The sequence below is a fragment of the Mauremys mutica genome, chromosome 10 (genome assembly GCF_020497125.1).
Source record: "Mauremys mutica isolate MM-2020 ecotype Southern chromosome 10, ASM2049712v1, whole genome shotgun sequence".
NCBI classification, from domain to species: Eukaryota; Metazoa; Chordata; order Testudines; family Geoemydidae; genus Mauremys; species Mauremys mutica.
Window position 1 is genome coordinate 10,878,875 of NC_059081.1, and position 20,182 is coordinate 10,899,056.

The following is a 20,182-nucleotide window of genomic DNA, read 5'->3' on the forward strand; positions in this document are numbered from 1 at the left end:
TCGAGGCACCGGGGGTCCTGTCCCACTCAGAAAAATATGAACACAATATCAAAGGGAAAATAAATTAACCTTCATGCCAGATCCACTGTATATGCTATCCACAGTGGCAGATTCTTCCAGATGAAAGAGCCACAAGGAGGCAGCTGCCTCAGTGCCCAAGTCTGTATAGTACACAAGTTTGCATTCTAGCAGGGGGCTCCAAAGCAGCAGGGACTTCGTTATATAGACCAGCAGTCACTGCAAAGTACTGAGGGGCTCTTTAAAGAGCAGTATTACTAGCTGAACACTTTCACAGGCAGCAAGAGTGACAAAGCCTCCTGTAAAATGTAGACTTGGAAGTCTCATTATACAAACCATGCATCAGTACAGGGTTCTCCGTTGGCCATAAGGCTACAGGATTGATTTCCCAATTCCCCTGAAATCCATTTAAGAGTCCCATTTTATTTCACTAACCTGTAACAGGCAGAGCATAATCTAACTCTCAAAGGCAGCGTTCCTCACTGCAAGCAATATGGCAGGGAAGGGTTGTACCAATATAACTGGCAGGAGAATTTGGCCCAATTGTACAACACATACTCCTGAGGGCATTCTGCACCAAAAAATAAAAAATTCGGTCCCCCAGAATTAAAAATTCTGCAAATGTTATTTGTCAAATCAATGTGGAGGCTCCAGCATGGCACTGGGGAGCACAGGCCACTGGCTGCCCAGAGGTGGGAGATCACTGTGCAGCTCCCCCCAGGGACACGGATTCAGCTGTGAGGCTGCACCCAACCCTGACACAGCGCAAGAACCAGGAGGTGGGGAGGGATAGCTCAGTGGTTTGAGCATTGGCCTGCTAAACCCAGGGTTATGAGTTCAATCCTTGAGGGGGCCACTTAGGGATCTGGGGCAAAAATCAGTACTTGGTCCTGCTAGTGAAGGCAGGGGGCTGGACTCAATGACCTTTGGGGGTCTCTTCCAGCTCTATGAGATAGGTATATCTTCATATATTACACACCCCAGGGTGCTACCCCTCCGTGCCAGGTGCACCAGGTGTGGGCAGGAAGAATCCAAGTGTGGTAGGGAATCCAGGTGTGGGTTGAGAGGTTTCTGTGGGGGGCAATCTGGGTGCAGGAGACTCAGTGGGGGATCAGGTGTGGGTGGGATCTGGATGCTCAGGAGCTTGTTGGAGGGGGTTCTGGGTGCAATGGTAATGGGATTCTTGAGGGGGGTCCAGGTGAAGGTGGTTGGGGCGTGGTGGGGTCGTGCAGAGGGAGTGGGGTTCTAATTGCAGGGGGGGGAGGTGAGGTGGGAGGGTCTGGGTATGAGGGGATCTGGATGCAGGGCGGTTGGGCGGATGGGAGAGCAGCTCCCTGTACAGGGAGCCCTCTCCCTGCAGCTGAGGAGCAATGGGTGGGGAGTTTGCAGAGCTTCCTGCAGCCTGGGGAAAAATCTGGGGGTGGGTCTAACCCAGCCCTGGATGCCATGTAGGGGAAGAGGAAGTCCTGTCCTCCCCAGCCCAACAGGGACTAGCAGCTAAGCCCAGTGCAGGGAGGAGCCACAGGCTGGGTCTTCCCCAGTCCCGCTTCCTGCACCACAGTTATTTACCTCTCTGCCAGCAGCCTGGGGCACCCAAAACATACTGCTGGGGAGGGTTGCATGACTGCTCTTGTGGCTTCCCTTTGCTTGCCCATCAGAAAGTCATTTTTCTGCAGAGAAGCAAAGAAATCTGCAGGGCCATAAATTCTGCACATGCGCAGTGGCGCAGAATTCCCCCATGAGTAAACACACTATTAGCAGTAATTTTACTGTAGCACCTGAAAACCTCAATTAGGATTGGGGCCCAGCTGCATAAGGCACAGTAAACATACATGCATACAGTGACATTACCTCCATTACCTACCTTCCATCACCCACAATTCACATCTCTCTACCCTCATCCTGAATAGCTCAGTGGTTTGAGCATTGGCCTGCTAAACCCAGCGTTGTGAGTTCAATGCTTGAGGGGGCCATTTAGAGATCTGGGGCAAAAATCTGTCCAGGGATTGATCCTGCTTTGAGCAGGGGGTTGGACTAGATGACCTCCTGAGGTCCCTTCCAACTCTGATATTCTCTATGAACTAAGGTGCATCCTTGTTTATTGGTAATATTTTTGAGTTTTAACGATTAAAATGGGCTCAGTGTAGCTTTCAAAAAATTTCTTTGTATGTTGTTCGCTATCTAGTTTTGTACCTTAAGAAAGTGAGCTATTGTGTCACATTACAACTGATGGGAGTGGGACAACTTTTCCTAAATATCAGAGAAAAGCCTATGTGACCTGGACATCTATGTAGCCTGTGATCAGCCTAAATCTGGTAGTAATTTTTATGCAGAAGTTGCAGAATGTAAATCTGCATGTGTATGCATGGTGGCGTTTTGTGTGTCTTGTTAGAGTTAGACCCAGATACAATACGGTTTTGCCTGAATTCTTTATTTGCCTTTTGTTTTCTGATTTCACCTCAAAATTCTTTTAGTTTACGGAATTTTTTTCTACAAGAAAAAGGCAGATTAAAATATGGACATCTATTTTGTTGGTCCAACTCAAATGTAGTCTAATCTGCAGGCAAGCAGCAAGGTTTCTGGCAACACTGTAGAATCACAAAGATTTATACAGTCTGCCCGTCCATACCATCTCTTTTTCCTGCATGACAATTGCTACTACATAGCATGGAGGAAAGCAATTGTCTCCTTCACCAACCACACAATCATAATCTAATTTAAATGAAGGTCCATAACCTTATTCAATAGATCATTAATTCCTAACAACACAGAACTCCACGGATCAAACTGCAATCATGACTCAGAGGGGTCAATGCTCTTGTACTAATTGCTCACATCACCCTCTTTTCCATAGTTCATTCCATTATAAAACACAATTCTGGTTTGTAATTCATATTTTTGTCTTACTGTTGCCTATTTACTTGTGTCCAAGTACAGCATAACTAACTCTGTAAGAACTGTAAGAGAGCAAACTTGTTGATATGTGCAATGCACTCACTAGAGAAATTTTTACAATCCAGAGTGCTGCACTGTATTTACTTGTCCTTTAATGTACATTGTCAGGACTCGATTCCCATCTCCAGTCCCTTCATCTGTACCAACAATATGGAACAAAATTCATGAGGGATCACTATCAGGCACAGCTCAAAACTGTAGCAGCTGAGAGAAGGTACTGCGATGCTTGAAAATACATGATAAAAAGAGGTCTGCATCATCTGTGCCTGTGTGCTTGAATATCAAAAGAAGAAACTTTAGCTACTTGCACATCAATTATACTTGTGCTTCTGACACTAATGCATGTCATGAGCACAAAAGCACCATATATTTCATATATTTACTGGAATAACCAAGGCACATTGGTGCACACACCGTTGCCTCTCAGATAATAATTGTAATGGACACCCTCAGATGTGCAGAAGCTGCTAATCCTACACATCTGTCAGATACATCAGAGAGCCAAATAAAAACTCCTTAATAGAGCTGGGAAAAAATTTTTTGACAAAAACTTTTTATTTTTTGGCTAAAAAATGCAGTTTCTAGTTGATCAATACATTTTGTGAATTGGTGTTGAATTTGCCCGATTCATTTAAAAAATTGGAAGAAATTGAAGTGTTTTGTTCCAATATTTTCAAAACTAAATGTTTTAAATTTTTTTATTTGAAACTACTTTTCTTTTGTAAATTTTCTTCAATTTTATTTAAAAATGTAAAAAAAAACCCAAAAAACTCAGTAACAAAATGAAATCATTTCACTCAACCCCATCTAGATTTTTTTCAACTTTTTGGTTCATCAAAAAAGTTGAAATTTTTTTATTATTTCCACATCAATGAGCAAATAAAAAAAAATCAGGTATTTGTCAAGCTCTACTCCTTAACCCAGGGACATCTTATAGGCTTGTGACGCTCTCCGTAGGTCCATAAGGGCAGAAAGATGATCTTGTGCTTACAGCACCACAATGGTGATCAGAAGACCAAGGCTATGTTACTAGCACTGCCACAGACTTCCTAGGCAACTTTCAGATTGTTCTTTAATCTGTCTACTTTCCCCATCTGTGAAAGGAGAATACTAATCTTTCCCTACATCACAGAGATTTTAGGCTCAATCTATTGATGCTTTTGAAGTATTTTGAGATCCTCAGGTGGAAAGCGCAAAGCATCATCATCAACCAGTGAACAGGTTACACTTACCCAGATCTAGCTTGCCATCTCATACAAATACATGGAGCAGTAATAGCCTTCATTTAATAACTAATCTAAGCACAGTTCAATACAATTTACTGGTACCAGTTAGACACCTTCATTTTATGTAACTGGTTAAGAACATTCACAATAAAACACAACACAACTAGTATCTGGCTTTAAATTTCATTGAGATCTCTAATGAAACATTGTCATCCTAACTGTAATATCATTCAGCATGTATTGGCCAGGTGAATAGTATTGCCTTGCTATACTTATGTTGGCAATAGTCAAACAGGAGGAGAGATATAAGTACAAATTATATACATGTCCTTGATTTTTATACAACGATATACTAGATAAAGATACAGAATTACAGATAAGTCTCTCTCTTGCTCTCCAGCTAACTATGTATAACTAGCTAACTTACCTATATTACTAGCTAATACTGTTAATTAGTAGTATGTTGCACTTTCCCATGATGACCTCAAAGCACTTACAAACAGTAATTATTTAAACCTGTGAACCTGCTTGTGAAATAGGTATTCATAAAATAATTATACCTGTTCAACAGATAGGGTGAGTGACTTGTTCATGGCCAAAAAATTAGTAATGCTGGGAGCAGATGCCTGTAGGCCTGACTTCAAGTCCTTTCCTCTAATCCTTAGAAAATACACACTTGTTGGAGGTTGTTTAGGGTGTGCAATTTCAGCTAAGAATTCTTTATTCCATTCCACTAATGTTAACCTCATGTACTATTCCTCGCTAGGTTATAGGGATAATCAAATCACTAGAAGGTGGGTGAGGTAATAACTTTTATTGGATCAACTTCAGCTGTTGAGAGAGACAAGCATTCCATCTTATACAGTGCTCTCTCCCATATAGCATGTGATAGTACTGTCAGATTCTGACGGATGTACTGTTAGATGTATTGTTATAGCAGCTGTTGGCCTGGATGGATATTTTTTATCTATGCCTAGTCTGGAGACTGATTCATGTCTTGTCACCTGAAGACAAGATTACAGCAATGCATTTTACAGGGGATACACCTTAAACGAGCTGGGAAATCAGTACAGGATGAAGTAGCAAACTTACTGAACAAGCTATCTTGCTGTGAGACCACAACACCAGCATTCTAGGACCTGCACTGGCTGCTGGTGGGTTTCTGGGTGAAGCTTAAGCTGTTGTTTTTTGACCTATAAACCTCTAAACTCATGAAATGGGGTTTCTATTTTTGACCTATAAACTGGACTGCCTCTCCCGCCATGCATCATAACTACAGTCTGGGGAGACATTCCAGCTGGATTCCCCTCGGTTTAAAAGGGAGGGATCTGCTAACAGGGCGTTCTCCATGAGGGCCTTTTGACTATGCAAAGCCTGATCTAAAGTAGCCCAAACTTCAGGATATGCTGCAAAGCCCATCTGTTTGCCAGGGTTTTGTGGGAGGGAGAGGCTTGTTGACATCTGGCGTTTGTAGGTAAAACATTTTCCTAGTTTGGGGACTTGGCAGTAGGAGAGGCTGCTGGTTTTCTCTTACTGTGACTGTATTTTTAGTTTGCGTAAAAGTCACTTAGTTATGGTTGCTAACTTTCTACTCGCACAAATCAAACACCCTTGCTCCACCCCCTGCTCTGCCCCTTCTCTGAGGCCCCTCCCCCCACTCACTCCATCCCCCCTTCCTTTGTCACTTGCTCTCCCCACACTCACTCACTCATTTCCACCAGGCTGGGGCAGAGGGTTGGGATGCAGGAGGGGCTGGGCGCTCTAGCTGGGGTGTGGGCTCTGGGGTGGGGCCAGATGAGGGATTTGGGGTGCAGAAGGGGGCTCCAGGCTTGGACTGAGGGGTTTGAAGGGCGGGAGGGGGATCAGGGCTATGGCAGGGGATTGGGATGAGGGCTCCAACTGGAGGGGGGGTGCGGGCTCTGGGGGGGCTGGAAATGAGGGTTTTGAGGTGCAGGAGGGTGCTCTGGGCTGGAGCCGAGGGGTTCGGAGGGTGTGTGGAAGTAGAGAAAGAACTGACAGGGATTTGAAGGGGATTTCAATGCAAACAGTCCCCTCTGTGAGCAAGAGTCAGGCTAGCTGTAATCCTAACAACGGGAGATTTGTAGAAGCAAGGATTGTGTGAGGCGAGTGGAAAGGAACTGTGAGAGAGGTTGTTTTGACCCTGTGTTAAGATAAAAATGGAATGCTGAGTATAGCAGAAATTGTCCAGAGAAATAAGATAGAGAGAAGGAATAGGTATAAACAATATGCAGCTGTTGCTCATTATTGTCTGTAAAAAAGGTATAAATGTTGGCTCTAATTGTTTATCTTTAGCGAGACCTGCCTAGGTGGGGGAAACCCTGTGTCCTAGTGCACTCTCTCTCTTCACGCAATTGCTAGAGAATAAAGTATCTGACTTGCTGCACCCAACCAGAGAGTGAGAACTCTGTTTTTTCTCTGACCGGTGGGAGGGGGATCAGGGCTGGGACTTGGGGTTGGAGCATGGGAGGGGATCAGGGATGCAGGCTCTGGGCGGCGTTTACCTCAGGCAGGTCCTGGAAGCAGCAGCATGTCCCCCCCTCCAGCTTCTATGCAGAGGAACAGCCAGGCAGCTCTGTGCACTGCCCCGTCTGCAGGCACCACCCCTGCAGCTCCCATTGGCCACGATTCCTGGCCAATGGGAGCTGCGGAGCCAGCGCTTGGGGTGGGCACAGCATGTGGAGCCCCCTCGCTGCCCCTATGTGTAGGAGCCAGAAGGGGGAACATGCTGTTGCTTCCTGGAGCTGCGCGAAGCCATTGCAGGCAGGAAGCCTGCCTTAGCCCTGCTGTGCCACCAATCAGACTTTTAGTGACCTGGTCACGGTGCTGACTGGAGCCGCCAGGATCCCTTTTCGACCAGGCATACCAGTCGAAAACCAGACTACTGGCAACCCTACACTTAGTACATGAAATAGATGCTCTTTATGTACCAGATGTCAAATTAAATAAAATATGCTTAGGTATACATACATACTTCATTTCATGGTGCCCGTGTTGGCCAAAAGTAGCCCAGAATAACACTGTCCATGATCTACAGATGCAGGAGCGCTAAAGCAGAGTAGTATAGAGAAAATTGTGTTGCCCTTATGACTCACAGAAATGCACAGCCATTTCAACTGATTCATTCCCCTCCTATCTGAACTCACAATCAAAACTGTAAGGTACTTCTCAAGGGAAGCCACAGAAAAACTCATTTTATGAGTTATTTAAAACTGGACTGGAAAATTTACTGCAGGGCATGGTCTCACATTATCAAGGGAATGGACAAGCTGACCTAAAAAGTTTTTTCATCTCTAATTATTATGATGTAAGAGACTCATTGTAGCAAAACCAAAGAATGTATTAGCAAACAGATATGCCCACAGCCCTTGAGAGCAAGACTGTGTGCTGATAGCAATTAGGCCTTTTTCTAACAAACAAAAGTACACAGGAAACTAGGTGAGGACATTAAAAATGGTTAAAAACTAAAATGTAAGTTAGCAGAAGCCTGTAGTGTTGTGTTCAAAGCCACACACACACAATGTGAAGTGAGGATGCTCTAGAGCAGGGGTAGGCAACCTATGGCACACGTGCCGAACGCGGCACATGAGCTGATTTTTAGTGGCACTCACACTGCCTGGGTCCTGGCCAATGATCCGGGGGGCTCTGCATTTTAATGTAATTTTAAATGAAGCTTCTTAAACATTTTAAAAACATTATTTACATTACATACAACAATAGTTTAATTATATATTATAGACTTATAGCAAGAGACCTTCTAAAAACATTAAAATGTATTACTGGCACGCGAAATCTTAAATTAGAGTGAATAAATGAAGACTCGGCACGCCACTTCTGAAAGGCTGCTGACCCCTGCTCTAGAGACAGATAGAAGAATGCCTTTGGAGGCACGGGGGCAGCACCCTCTATGGGAAACTACTTAATTTCTGCTACAATTGGCCTCCAACTGCTAATGTGTGCAGAAGAGCAAAACAACAGCCCTACCATTACCAAATGCTATTTGCTGTGCTGACAAATCATCATGCTGTGCACTTATGACAGGGTGAAGTATACGCCCTGTTCAGAGGGCCAGCACAAGGCCCATATGCCACTTGTGCTCAAGATAGGCTTAGATGAGACTTAAATGGTGCCTAAGACCGTGCAAACCCTCTTCTTAGTGTGAATTTCATACAGGGAGCACAGGCAGCAGGATTTTGTTGGCACCCCTGAACAGGTGTATAAGGGTAGCTCAGTGCAAAGTTTCCTCTGAGCTCTCTTCTCCACCTTCCCAAATCCTGCCCTGCCATCTGCGATGCATTTTCACACAGGGTCATTCTGTACCTGGCCCTAAATTAACAATTTTCAGACTAATTCCAAATCAGCAGTTCCATTCTCAAATTTCTTGTCACTCTCCTTCTTACCTGTTGCTGGTTCTCCCTTTGAGAATGTAGCCTGGCCTGAATGCACTCCCTGGTCTCTTGGAATGCTTGTCTTTGAGACACCTCTGCTGGGTAATGGGTACACACTCCTACAATGTTTGTGCAGGAGAAGATGAGAACATTGGAGACCAGCTGCAACAAAAAAGAGAAACATATGATTACGATTTGGAAACCTACCATGAACAATAGAGAGAATACTTAAAAGCTCAGCATGTTATATGAATCATTCCACAATCCAACACATGACTGAGTCTAGTATTCTTCATTTCAGTGCATTTTACTGTGCCGTTCTTTGAAGTATAAACTTTTACACATGCCCTCAGAAGTGTATTTCTTCACATTAATGTAAATTGTTTTCTCTAATTCTGTTAGCAATCAAGTGTCTTAAAACTACTATGGCAGAAACTTATAAAGAGGTTTTAATGTGACTATGTTTGGCTAGCTCAGAATTATGTAGAAGAATCTGAAGGAAGATTTCAATTATTACTGTTTTAAAACACCTGCATGTACGGCATGAAAATACTTTGAAAGATATATTAGCTTTCATATTCCAGATAGTGTTCTCTTATTGCAAGGAAATAACTTTAGATTTCAATTGACTTTAAAAACTGGGAATTTTTTTTTTATCACCCAGTCTCAGCTCTTTAAAATTAGTTGAATGATAATGATTTTCAGATCACATCTTTATGTGGTCAATAATATGTTATATACATATATGAATGTGCAAATAGGTAAGAAGAGCTACATTGCTCCGTTGTTTCCACAGAGACTATATTTCCCAGTAAAATAATTACATCTCTCTGATTGGTAATTAGAGCTAGTTAGAAAACAAAATAACTAAACATTTTCAAAAAAGAATTTGCGTTGAATTTTTTCATTTTAAGAGAAATTTTCAAGTCAGTTCTACTGGTAACATGCAAACAAGCATTCTTCCCAGAGGTGACCTTGTGCTTCTGTACCATCGGCCGCTTGGGAGCTAGCCAGAATATACTGTATTTTCCTATAGAGACAGACTTGTGTGAATACAGCTCCTATTTCCAGGGGAACAGAATATCAGACCTGTAACAGTCTCATAGATATGAATATTGGAAGTATTTTTGCTGAATGGTTTTCTGTAATGCAACAACAATTCAAAATTTCCCACTCTACTCCCTGCAGATACAGAGCCAGATTCTGACATGCAACGTGGACAGGGGTAAATCAAACCAAGAAAGCAGCAGTGGGAGCTCGGAACTCAGGCTGGCTACTCAAGCAGTGGCAAAATCTAACTTTAACAAGATGCTGCTATCATGCTATAGAAGACAGTATTAAGCGTTGCATGTTTATGCACACACACACACACACACTCTCTGTCCCAGGAACAGTCTCTACTCACAACTCCCATCAGGATTATTCTCACACTAGGGATAAATCCATGTATTGGAGACAGCAGAAAATTGCTGTATAATAGCCCTGCCCCCATTTTGAGGAACTGGGAACAGAACCCTGGTCCTTCAGCTTCAAAAACCTACCACAGATTCAGCTAAGGGGGAACGCTTTGGAGTGGTAGGTCCTTATCTTCTTTGCAGACCAGCCATTACATGAGAATATCATCCACTCACACACACAAAGCGAGTATATTCCATACCTAGTGCTTGCAGTCAGAATTAGGGCACATATTAATGCTAGCTTTGCAGTGCATGAATGCATTTTTAGGTGGTGGTTACACCACTTTGCTTGTGTTCAGGATTTGATTCACAGCAAATAACAAAAATCTAAAGATCTTTAATTTCCCCCCAGCTTCCGCTAAAACAATTCTGTAATTAATGAGGACAAGAATGATATTACATCAACACAGTAAAAAAATACAAATCACTGAGACTTAGTTTTTCCAGGTCTTTGGAGGGCCAGTAAAAAATAGTTGCGTGTCTTTAATATCTTATAACATTGGAAAATCTAGCATGTATAAAAAATAAGCAGATCTAATTTGAGCAAAAGTAAAGGTAACAACATTTTGTGGAAAAATGTGTTTTGTTAGAGTCCTAATTCTAGAAGGATATTTGGTAGAAATACTTGTTTATAGACATTGAGGAAAACACTGGCTTTTTTAGAATTATTTCCCCCCCCCCGAAAACATAAGAACATTGATGCTCATCATCATAGAAAAGGAAAATCAATAAGGAAATGAAAGTAAGGGCTTCCCTAGGAATTACAGAAAGTTCTGCATGTTGGTTCATAGATGGGTTGATTGTGATGGACAGCCTGTGAATCTAGTATAGTTATTACAAACAAGCTCAATGAGTTAACACTAAATAGCATTGTTTGCGTCATCAGATTAAACTGACTCCAGAATTCTCTGTACTGAAACTACTTAGTTACATTAAACAGAACATTTATCAGTATGCATAAAATATAGTCCAAAACATACATGCACACCATATTTTACATAAATATATAATACATGATTGTTCCACTTTATAATATTGCATTGTAATTTTAAAATACAAATAAGTTTGGGCTTAATTATGTTTGTAGTTGCCACAGCACAAATGTAAAGTAAATTTCCTGACGACAATGGACTTGCTCTGAATTTAAACATGTGTAAGTGAGAATACACTCAGAGCTTGTCTATACAGATTTCAGAGTAGCAGCCGTGTTAGTCTGTACCTGCAAAAAGAACAGGAGTACTTGTGGCACCTTAGAGACTAACAAATTTATTTGAGCATAAGCTTTCGTGGGCTATAGCTCCTGGGTGTCTCTGTATAGACAAATTTATTTGAGCATAAGCTATAGCCCATGAAAGCTTATGCTCAAATAAATTTGTCTATACAGACACACCCAGGAAAGTTAAGACAAATCAACTAAAGCTATGAAGTTAACACTGTTAAAGCGCATTAAATCTCTGTGTGGAAGCTCTCATTCAGAAGTGAGGTGACTTTAGTTTGCTGTAGCTTAATCCTTCAAAGGGATAAATAGATTCATTTTAAAAATCCTCAGAGTCCTCATGTAGACAAGCCTTCTCTAGGCAGTTTAGACATTGTGCAGTGAATACAACAGGGGTCCACTCATTGGACAGTGGGAAGACCTCACTCCTGCAATGAGCTTTACTGCAGGCACATCTCTGTGCCAATACAAAGCCACATTGAAGTCAGAGGGGATCCACAGATGCAGATATCATTGCAACGCGGGTGACTTAAATAGCTCAGCTGCCTCATTCATTGTACACCATCCAGGTGTGCATGGAGCTAGATGATATCCATGGGTTCAACAAACATTATCAGATCAACATTATCAAAATAGATATGGTACTGAAAGTAGTAACATGATTTTCAGAGGTCTCATTAACTTCATTTCAGACTTGGGTGACCAGATAGAAAGTGTGAAAAATCGGGACAGGAGGTAGGGGGTAATAGGCACCTATATAAGAAAAAGCCCCAAATATGGGGACTGTCCCTATAAAATCGGGACATCTGGTCACCCTATTTCAGACAAACCCATGGGACTGCAGAGACTGATTTACAAAAGAGGCTCAGAAAAATCACACTCCACAAGACTGAGATAAGTTACCTGCAATGAACATTCACCAGCAATGGATGTAAGCCGGTATTTAGTCTCCGAAATGAAAGCTGATTTAGACTGTAATATTACATGGCTTGAACAAAAAGAGAAATCTACAATATAATGTTGAGAGTATCAAGCCTCTGCAAAGATTTAAAGCTCAGCTCTTGCTACTCAAAGCAACATTCGGCATTTTGCTTTGGAAATATTTCTCTTGGGCCTCCCAGTTCATCTGATGTTCCTAAAATAATGTGGGGGATGGTGTGGGAGAGGACAAGGGGATGGTGTGTGGGGAAGAATACTTTACTTAGTATTTGATTAAAATCACTTTGTTCACAGGTGTTTTAAAAATAAATTAAGCCAAAATTAAAGATTTTCTGTCTCATTAATTTTTCCATAGCCCTCTGTCTTCTTAATGCAAATGAATTTATATCCTGTTTGCCAAATGGTCCTACTGTACTTGCTTATCAGTTTCCTTGCAGTTTTGCTATGGTAACCAGCTTCAGTCCCACGAGGAAGGAGATGATGTAGATATTAAAACTGGTTCCCTCAGTTCCATGGCCCGAAAACAGAAAACACATTATTGGCAGCTATTTCAGGCAATTTATGCTTGTAAAAATGTTCTTAAGAGGCACTGGGAAAATGTAGATTTCTATTTTGGGGTTGGATTCTCTCCCCCCTGCCTATTAAAACATTAGACCATGAGGTCTACCCATAGCCCTCTGATTTTGGTGAAGACTGTTTCACTTATTTATTATTTGTACCTATCTAAGATACCTATTTGGCTCCCATTACCAGAGTGCTTGGGCACCTGATAATTAATGTATTTATTCTCACATTACCACTGTGAGGTAGAGAAGTGCTACCATTCCCATTTTACTCAGGCATGGAGAGATCCAGGGTAAGAGTTTAAAAGTATTTCAACACTTAAAGATGCAGACAGGCACCGAGAGGGATTTTCAACAGTGCCTAGGCACTTAACTCCCATCAAAATTGATTCATTTTTCACTGCTTGGAAAATAAAAATACACTAGGCAGTTTCTAGTCACTTTCGTTTAGCTTCTCATACACTAGCCAAACGCTGTATTGTTTGTACTGAAAATAATGCAGAAAATTATGTTTGAAATAATGTTTCCTTGGGAATTTAAGAAAAATACATTGATGGCAATTTTTCTTTTAGATGTTTTGAAAGCTCGTTAACGCAAAATAAAAATTGGAAGAGCAATTTAAAACAATGCCATCTCTTTAAAATCAGAGAAATGTAGGGCTGGAAGAGACAGAGAGAGGTCATCTAGTCCAGCCCCTGGCACTGAGGCAGAACCAAGTATACCTACCTACACCATCCCTGAGAGGTGTCTGTCCAACCTGTTCTTTAAATCTCCAATTCTAGGGATTCCACAACCTCCCTTCTGGGAAGCCTATTCCAGTACTTAATGATCCTTACATCTATCTAACCTAAATCTCCCTTGCTGCAGATTGAGCCAATTATTTCTTGTCCTACCTTCACTGGACTTAGAAAAGAATTGACTGCCAGCCTCATGTCCCCCCTCAGTCTTCTTTTCTCAGACTAAACAGGCCCAGTTTTTTAACCTTTCCTCATAGGTCAGGTTTTCTACAGCTTTTATTATTTTTGTTGCTCTCCTCTGGACTCTCTCCAATTTGTGCACATCTTTCTTAAAGTGTGGTGCCTAAAGCTGGACATACTACTCCCGCTGAAGTCTCCCCAGTGCCAAGGAGAGTGGGACAATTACAACTACAAGCTGCGATATATGACACTCCTATTAATATACCCAGGAAGAATATTCACCTTTTTCAGAACTGCTTCACTGTGTTGGCTCATGTTGAATTTGTAATCCCCTAAAACCCCGATGTTTTTCTGCAGTACTACAGTCTAGTCAGTTATTCTCCATTTTACATTTGATTTTTCTTTCCTACGAGCAACATTTTGCACTTTATTGAATTTCATTTAATTGATTTCAGTTCAATCCTCCAATTTTATCAAGGTCATTTTGAATTCTAACCCTGTCCTCTTAAGTGTTTGCAACCCCTCCCACTTTGATTTCATCTGCAGATTTTATAAGCATAAGCATATAAGCACTCCAAGCCATTAATGAAAATATTGACTAGTCCCAGACACAGGACAGACCTTTGCAGGTCCCCATTAGATACGAAATCCCAGTTGGACAGTAAACTATAGATAAAATGTCACAAAACTGATGGCTAGGGTGCGACATGTAAGGATCAAGTCGTAATCTGTTGTTTCAGTGATTCAGGGGAAAGCCTAGTGAAACCATCACAAACAAAATAAAATATCAGCGCGAATCAGTATGCTGTTTTTAACCTTCTGCGTTTGTATCCGATTATTCAAATACCAGGATGCTAGTTAATATATGATAAAGAGATGGCAATATGTTTAAAAGAGTCACTGTCAGGATAATTTATGTTAATTCCTCACCTGTCTTACTGCTAACAATGAAGGTTGTTAAAATGGAAAGATTCATTTTTTAAAAAGCTTTTATTTACTTTTGACCCACTGTCAAGGGCTCAGCTGAGCCCAGCACCCCCCATAGTGGGTTCACAAGTTTACAGAAAACAAATTAATGCTGAACTCAAAATAGCTACCTGGGTGTTAAAGCCCATAACATAAACAACAGTCTTTCACAGAGGTCCAAGGCATATACTGTCAAGGTCAGGCCCTGACCGGAACAGGTTATTTGGATTTGGGCAGATCCTTCCTTCCCTGTCCTGGCTTCACTCAGAACTGGCCCTTAGTAGAAGCAGCCAGTCTTTTTCAATCTGGCCTGTTGGGCCCTGATTGGCCTTTGCATCCTCTGAGCACTTCTAGGTGCTGGAGGACCAACTCTTGCTGGTTCTGCCTGCAGCCAGTTGTGGGAGGCTAATTCTAGAGAATAACTGGAAATCTGAACTCACGGTGCTCACCCCTCCAGCAGGGCATCTTTTCAGGGCAGGGTGTGGCAAGGCAGGAGAGCCGCCAGCAGGGGGAAGCAAATGCCTGGTACACCCCATCACAGCCATTCTTTACTCTTTCTTGTCATTCTGCTTCAAAAGTACAATTAGACTGGTCAGTTACCTTCTTACCTTTTTAAAAATATTTTTTCCATTGAAATCAAAACAAAATCATTAAAATATTTATTATTCAGATGATATTAGATTTCGTAAAATCCTATTTAAAAATTCTAAATTTTGGGCTTATGCTGAATAAGTTATTCATCACTGGCACAATTTGAAACAAGGAGAAGGCAAACACATCACACAGGGAAATCTAACAAGCCATGCAAAGCACAATCTACTGCCAACAGAGAATTACACATCCTTTCTTTTTGGAGTTCAGCACAGCTCTAGCTATGCTTCCCAGCTCTCATAATTCTCTTATTCACTGGGAATCTATTGTCAAATTAATTATCATTATAACGGCATGTCTAAAAGGAGGCACGACAAGTGAATTTCTAGAATGCATCTTATGGGGCCTGTATGGTGAGTCAACAAGATCTAATTATTTTACTAAATGTGCACACATTATGAGTAGCCGGGGCCGGATTTAGGGGCAGGTAACCCAGGCGACCCATTAGGGGGCTGGACTTGGGGGGCTGTTTTTGTTGTTAGCAACAAAAGAGAAAATAGAATGTTTGAAATAAAATATTTCAGGTATTCCGTATGTGGTTTCCAGCCAATGGGAGCTGCAGAAATGATGCTCGGGGCGGGGGCAGCATGCGAAGCCCCCGTGACTGCCCCTGTGCCTAGGAGCCAGAGGGACATGCTGGCCACTTCCTGGGAGCCGTGCAGAGCAGGGTAAGGAGCCTGCCAGCCCCGACTTTTAACGTCCCAGTCAATGGTGCTGACCAGAGCCACCTGGGTCCCTTTTTGACCAGGTGAAGAGGGAAATTATTTGCTTATATATAGCACGAATAAACACAGATTTACAGATCCTAGCATGCAAATTTATCGTCTGATATGACAGGGATAAATCATGCATGCAAATCATGCATCAAAGTTGTGAAACGGGCCATAAATGCAATAAAAAATAAGGTATTCAAAAGTTTAACAAATTGGGGGGGAGGCACCAAAGACATCCTTGCTGGGGGTGCCATTTGGTCTAGGGGTGTAGCTTTACTCATGAAAGTCCCCCTCTTTTTCTAATATTTTTAAAAGAAAAAAACATAAAAACTTCTTAATGTCTATCTAGAATACAATCAAGGTACAGTGTGTGACCAGCAACAGATGCTCTGTTTATCCAAGCTATTTCTATAATACTGTATCTAAGTACTGATAGTTAGACACATTCCAAATGCTTGGCTGCCAAGAATCAAAAGCACAAATATTATGTGAAGCATTTTTTTTTTAAAGGTCTTCATTAGAAATTAAATTGAAGACTGGTTCTAGCTTTTAAAACATTCTATTAAGCAGCAATCAACTCTGGGCTGCCTCTTTCCATACTACCTAATAAAGAGCTGGAACAGTTACATAGCCAGAGGTGCCACCAAGATTAAAAGAAAAAGAAACCATTAGCAACTAGCAAGATCTATTTCTATAGTTTTTCTGCACATGCTGTCTTTAGTCCCAGAGATCAACTATCCAGTACAGCCATACTCTAGCACAGGGCCAATATGGTCAAAACCTGTAGATCGGAATTAGGATGGCAATGAGACAGTTACAGTCATATGAACCTCTCTTGGCCATTTGGATGGTGTTTGGGCAGTGAAAGACTTAATAAAAATAAATATTAGTGCAAAATCGAATGCACAGAAGAAAATAATGAGGGTTTTGTTTTTGTTTTAAAAAGGCAACCTCTACTTTTATTTTTAAACGAGCCAGTTGCATCGTTGTGTTCTGAATGCCTGAAATAGCAAAAAAGGGGAATCCAGCACAAGAGAGTTTCTGAACCAATTTTTTGAACATGCTTCTGGAGTAGCAGTCAGCTGGGTCCCTTTCCGCTCTGCGGCCTTGGTGCACCACACTGGGACAACACAGCTTTCACCGAACCCCACCAGAGCACAGAAACAGACTACGACCAGGGCCGGCTCTAGACCCCAACGCGCCAAGCGTGCGCTTGGGGCGGCGTGCCGCCGGGAGGGCGGCAGGCAGCTGCAGTGGACCTCCCGCAGGCATGCCTGCGGAGGGTCCGCTGGTCCCGCGGCTCGGGTGGACCTCCCACAGATGCGGATGCTCCCCCGAAGCCGCGGGACCAGCAGACCCTCCGCAGGCACGTCTGCAGGAGGTCCACCCGAGCCGGACCGGCGACTGCCAGAGTGCCTCCCACGGCGTGCCGCCCTGCTTGGGGCGGCCCAATTCCTAGAGCCGCCCCTGACTACGACCATGCTCTTGCAAGACTTATGCGTATGTCTAACTTAATAAACATGAGTAGTCCCACTGAACTGACGTGTGTAAAGTTAACCCACCTTTCCAGGATCAAGATAAAATACCAGGTTTTACCTGATGGTGCCCTTATACAGTTTACCAAAAAAACCATGATATGAAAACAAAAAGTTTTCTTTTGCAAGTTGTTTGCGCTCTGCTTTAATCTCTCTTACTAGACTCTATTCTTAGGGCAGTTTCTTCCTGAGAACCAGGTGGTGGTTTTTGAGCTCAGTTCCAAAAGAGGGGCTTACCTGCCTGCTGTTTGTGACAACCTCTGTTCAAGAACTGGTGTATACAGTGTAAATAAAACAAGTTAACATTAAGAAAATACCAACACTCCCTGTCATTGATTTCTCCTCTGATGGGAAACTGACCTGCAAGGCCCTGATACAGATTTACTGTTCAGCAGAAGGATGACAATATATTCTATCCTCACAGTGATAATAATTTTGCAAAAATGCACCACAGAAATTCATCCTTCTTTAGATCTGATAATACAAGCAATTCTGTTGTTAAAAATAGTTGCTGCTGAAGTAAGAGATAGACACACTATGAAATAAATAACAAATTTGCCTCAAAGCAATAATTTACTCTGGAAACTTGGATGTTTACAAACAATTGCCTCAGATGAGGTCACAAAAATCTTTGCACAAACAGCTTTCTAATATTTAGTATTCCACACAAATCTCATGTTCTGTAGATTTTCTAGTTTACTCCTTATTGCAATTATGAACCCTGTGTATACTTTCTTTCTATCCAAGAGACAGATGTTCTTCTCCCACTGATATTTTCACTGACTCATACACAGCAGAGAAACATGAAACATCTTAGTCATGATCCACTTCTCTAAGAAATAAATGGTGGGTATCTTTTTGAAAAGAATAAGAGATTACATATACAGATGCAGCTTCAGTCAACTTCTAGCTTAGAAGGAATTTTTCCTACATTCTATTGGTCACAAGTTTTCCTTTCCCAGTTATTTTTTTATTAAGTTTTCTTCTGGGATTTGAATTGGACCATATTTTCTCTAGCCACCAAGTGATTAAGGGGCAGTGAAGGAGAGGGGCAGAACGTAATGTCCTGCCAAAATGTTTTGCTAAATACCAAGTAGAAAAGGTATTTATATAGCTACATTTTCCTGCTCTTTTATGCTCTTGGCTAAGGCAATTCTGTACAGCAAAAGAGTCTATTAGGAAAGGGGATGCTGCCTTGGGAAAGAGTTAAAAAAACTGGCAAGTGAGGATCACTGGCTCCCATCATCTGCTCTACCACTGAACCGCTACAGAAGCCACGTTTTGTGCAGCTTCATGCATGACATCTCTCAGCTGCCACCGATGTCAATGCAGGGTCCAAACACTGATCAGTCAGACAAGTGGGGCAAACCAAGAGGCAGCTAGAGGAGAGCCATGTGGCAATCATACAGGAGAGGGATAGCTGTGCAGAAAGAAAGCCTGGGGTAGAGGCTACTGGAGAGATCCTGGTGTGGCTGTGGCATCTGGAGTGAGATCTGGGAGCAATATGGGGAAGGGCTTGTGGGGAGGGGGCTCGTTCAAGGTTGAGTGAGAGAGCTTCCCCCATTCTGTCCCTGTCCCCCTGCAGTTCAACCCCAGTCCCATGGTTCAACCTGTCTCCTCCATCAGCCCTTGCTTCCATCTTGTCTCTCCTATGCCTCACTGGACTCCCACCTCCTGTGCCAGCCAGACACCGAGCCAGCCAGCACCTTTGCCTGGCAGTGTGGAGAGGCGATCATGGTCAGAGTCTTAAACCTGTCTGCCTTCAAGTGAAGGACTGTGGCAGGGAAGAGTCAACACAGGGGAAAGCATGCTTGGCGTGAGCAGAGAGGCACAGGCGACATGCCCATTGCATTTAGCAGGTTTGACTGTGTGAGACCTTGGGCAGGTCATTGACTCTGGGCCTACTGGGAGCTGAGCTTCCTCCACTCTCACTGAAAAGTGCTGATCTCCTGTTATACAGAGGAGCAGACGAGTCCAAGAGTGGAGTTACCAAACCATGGTCTTTCTACATTACAAAACTTTTTGGGTAAGTCTCTAGATATCAGGCTAGCCTTGTCTTTGTAGGGGAAAGGGTTGATGGTGGGGAGAGATGCACTTAGCAGAGAGGAAAGTGATCAGGAACAGTTAGCATGGATTCACCAAGGGAAAGTCATGCCTGACTAAGCTTATTGCCTTCTATGACGAGATAACTGGCTCTGTGGATGAGGGGAAAATGGTGGACATGTTATTCCTTGACTTTAGCAAAGCTTTTGATACGGTCTTCCACAATATTCTTCCCAGCAAGTTAAAGAAGTATGGGCTGGATGAATGGACTGTAAGGTGAATAGAAAGCTGGCTAGATCGTCAGGCTCAACGGGTAGTGATCCATGTCTAGTTGGCAGCCGGTATCAAGCAGAGTGCCCCAAGGGTCAGTCCTGGGGCCGGTTTTGTTCAGTATCTTCATTAATGATCTGGAGAATGGCGTGGACTGCACCCTCAGCAACTTTGCAGATTACACTAAACTGGGAGGAGGGTAGATACACTGCAGGGTAGGGATAGGATACGGTGGGACTAGACAAATTAGAGGACTGGGCCAAAAGAAATCTGATGAGGTTCAACAAGGATGAGTGCAGAGTCCTGC

At 42.6% G+C, this 20,182-nt stretch overlaps 1 protein-coding gene across 2 annotated transcripts in view; it reads right to left on the reverse strand.

The window, feature by feature from the left end:
* ADCY5 (adenylate cyclase 5) overlaps positions 1-20,182 on the reverse strand; it is a 298,584-nt gene that overhangs the window by 128,007 nt on the left and 150,395 nt on the right. For both annotated transcript variants that reach the window (XM_045031720.1, XM_045031719.1), the window contains exon 3: positions 8,618-8,767. In XM_045031720.1, coding sequence (XP_044887655.1) covers positions 8,618-8,767 — 150 coding nt within the window. The remainder of the gene's footprint in view (positions 1-8,617; positions 8,768-20,182) is intronic.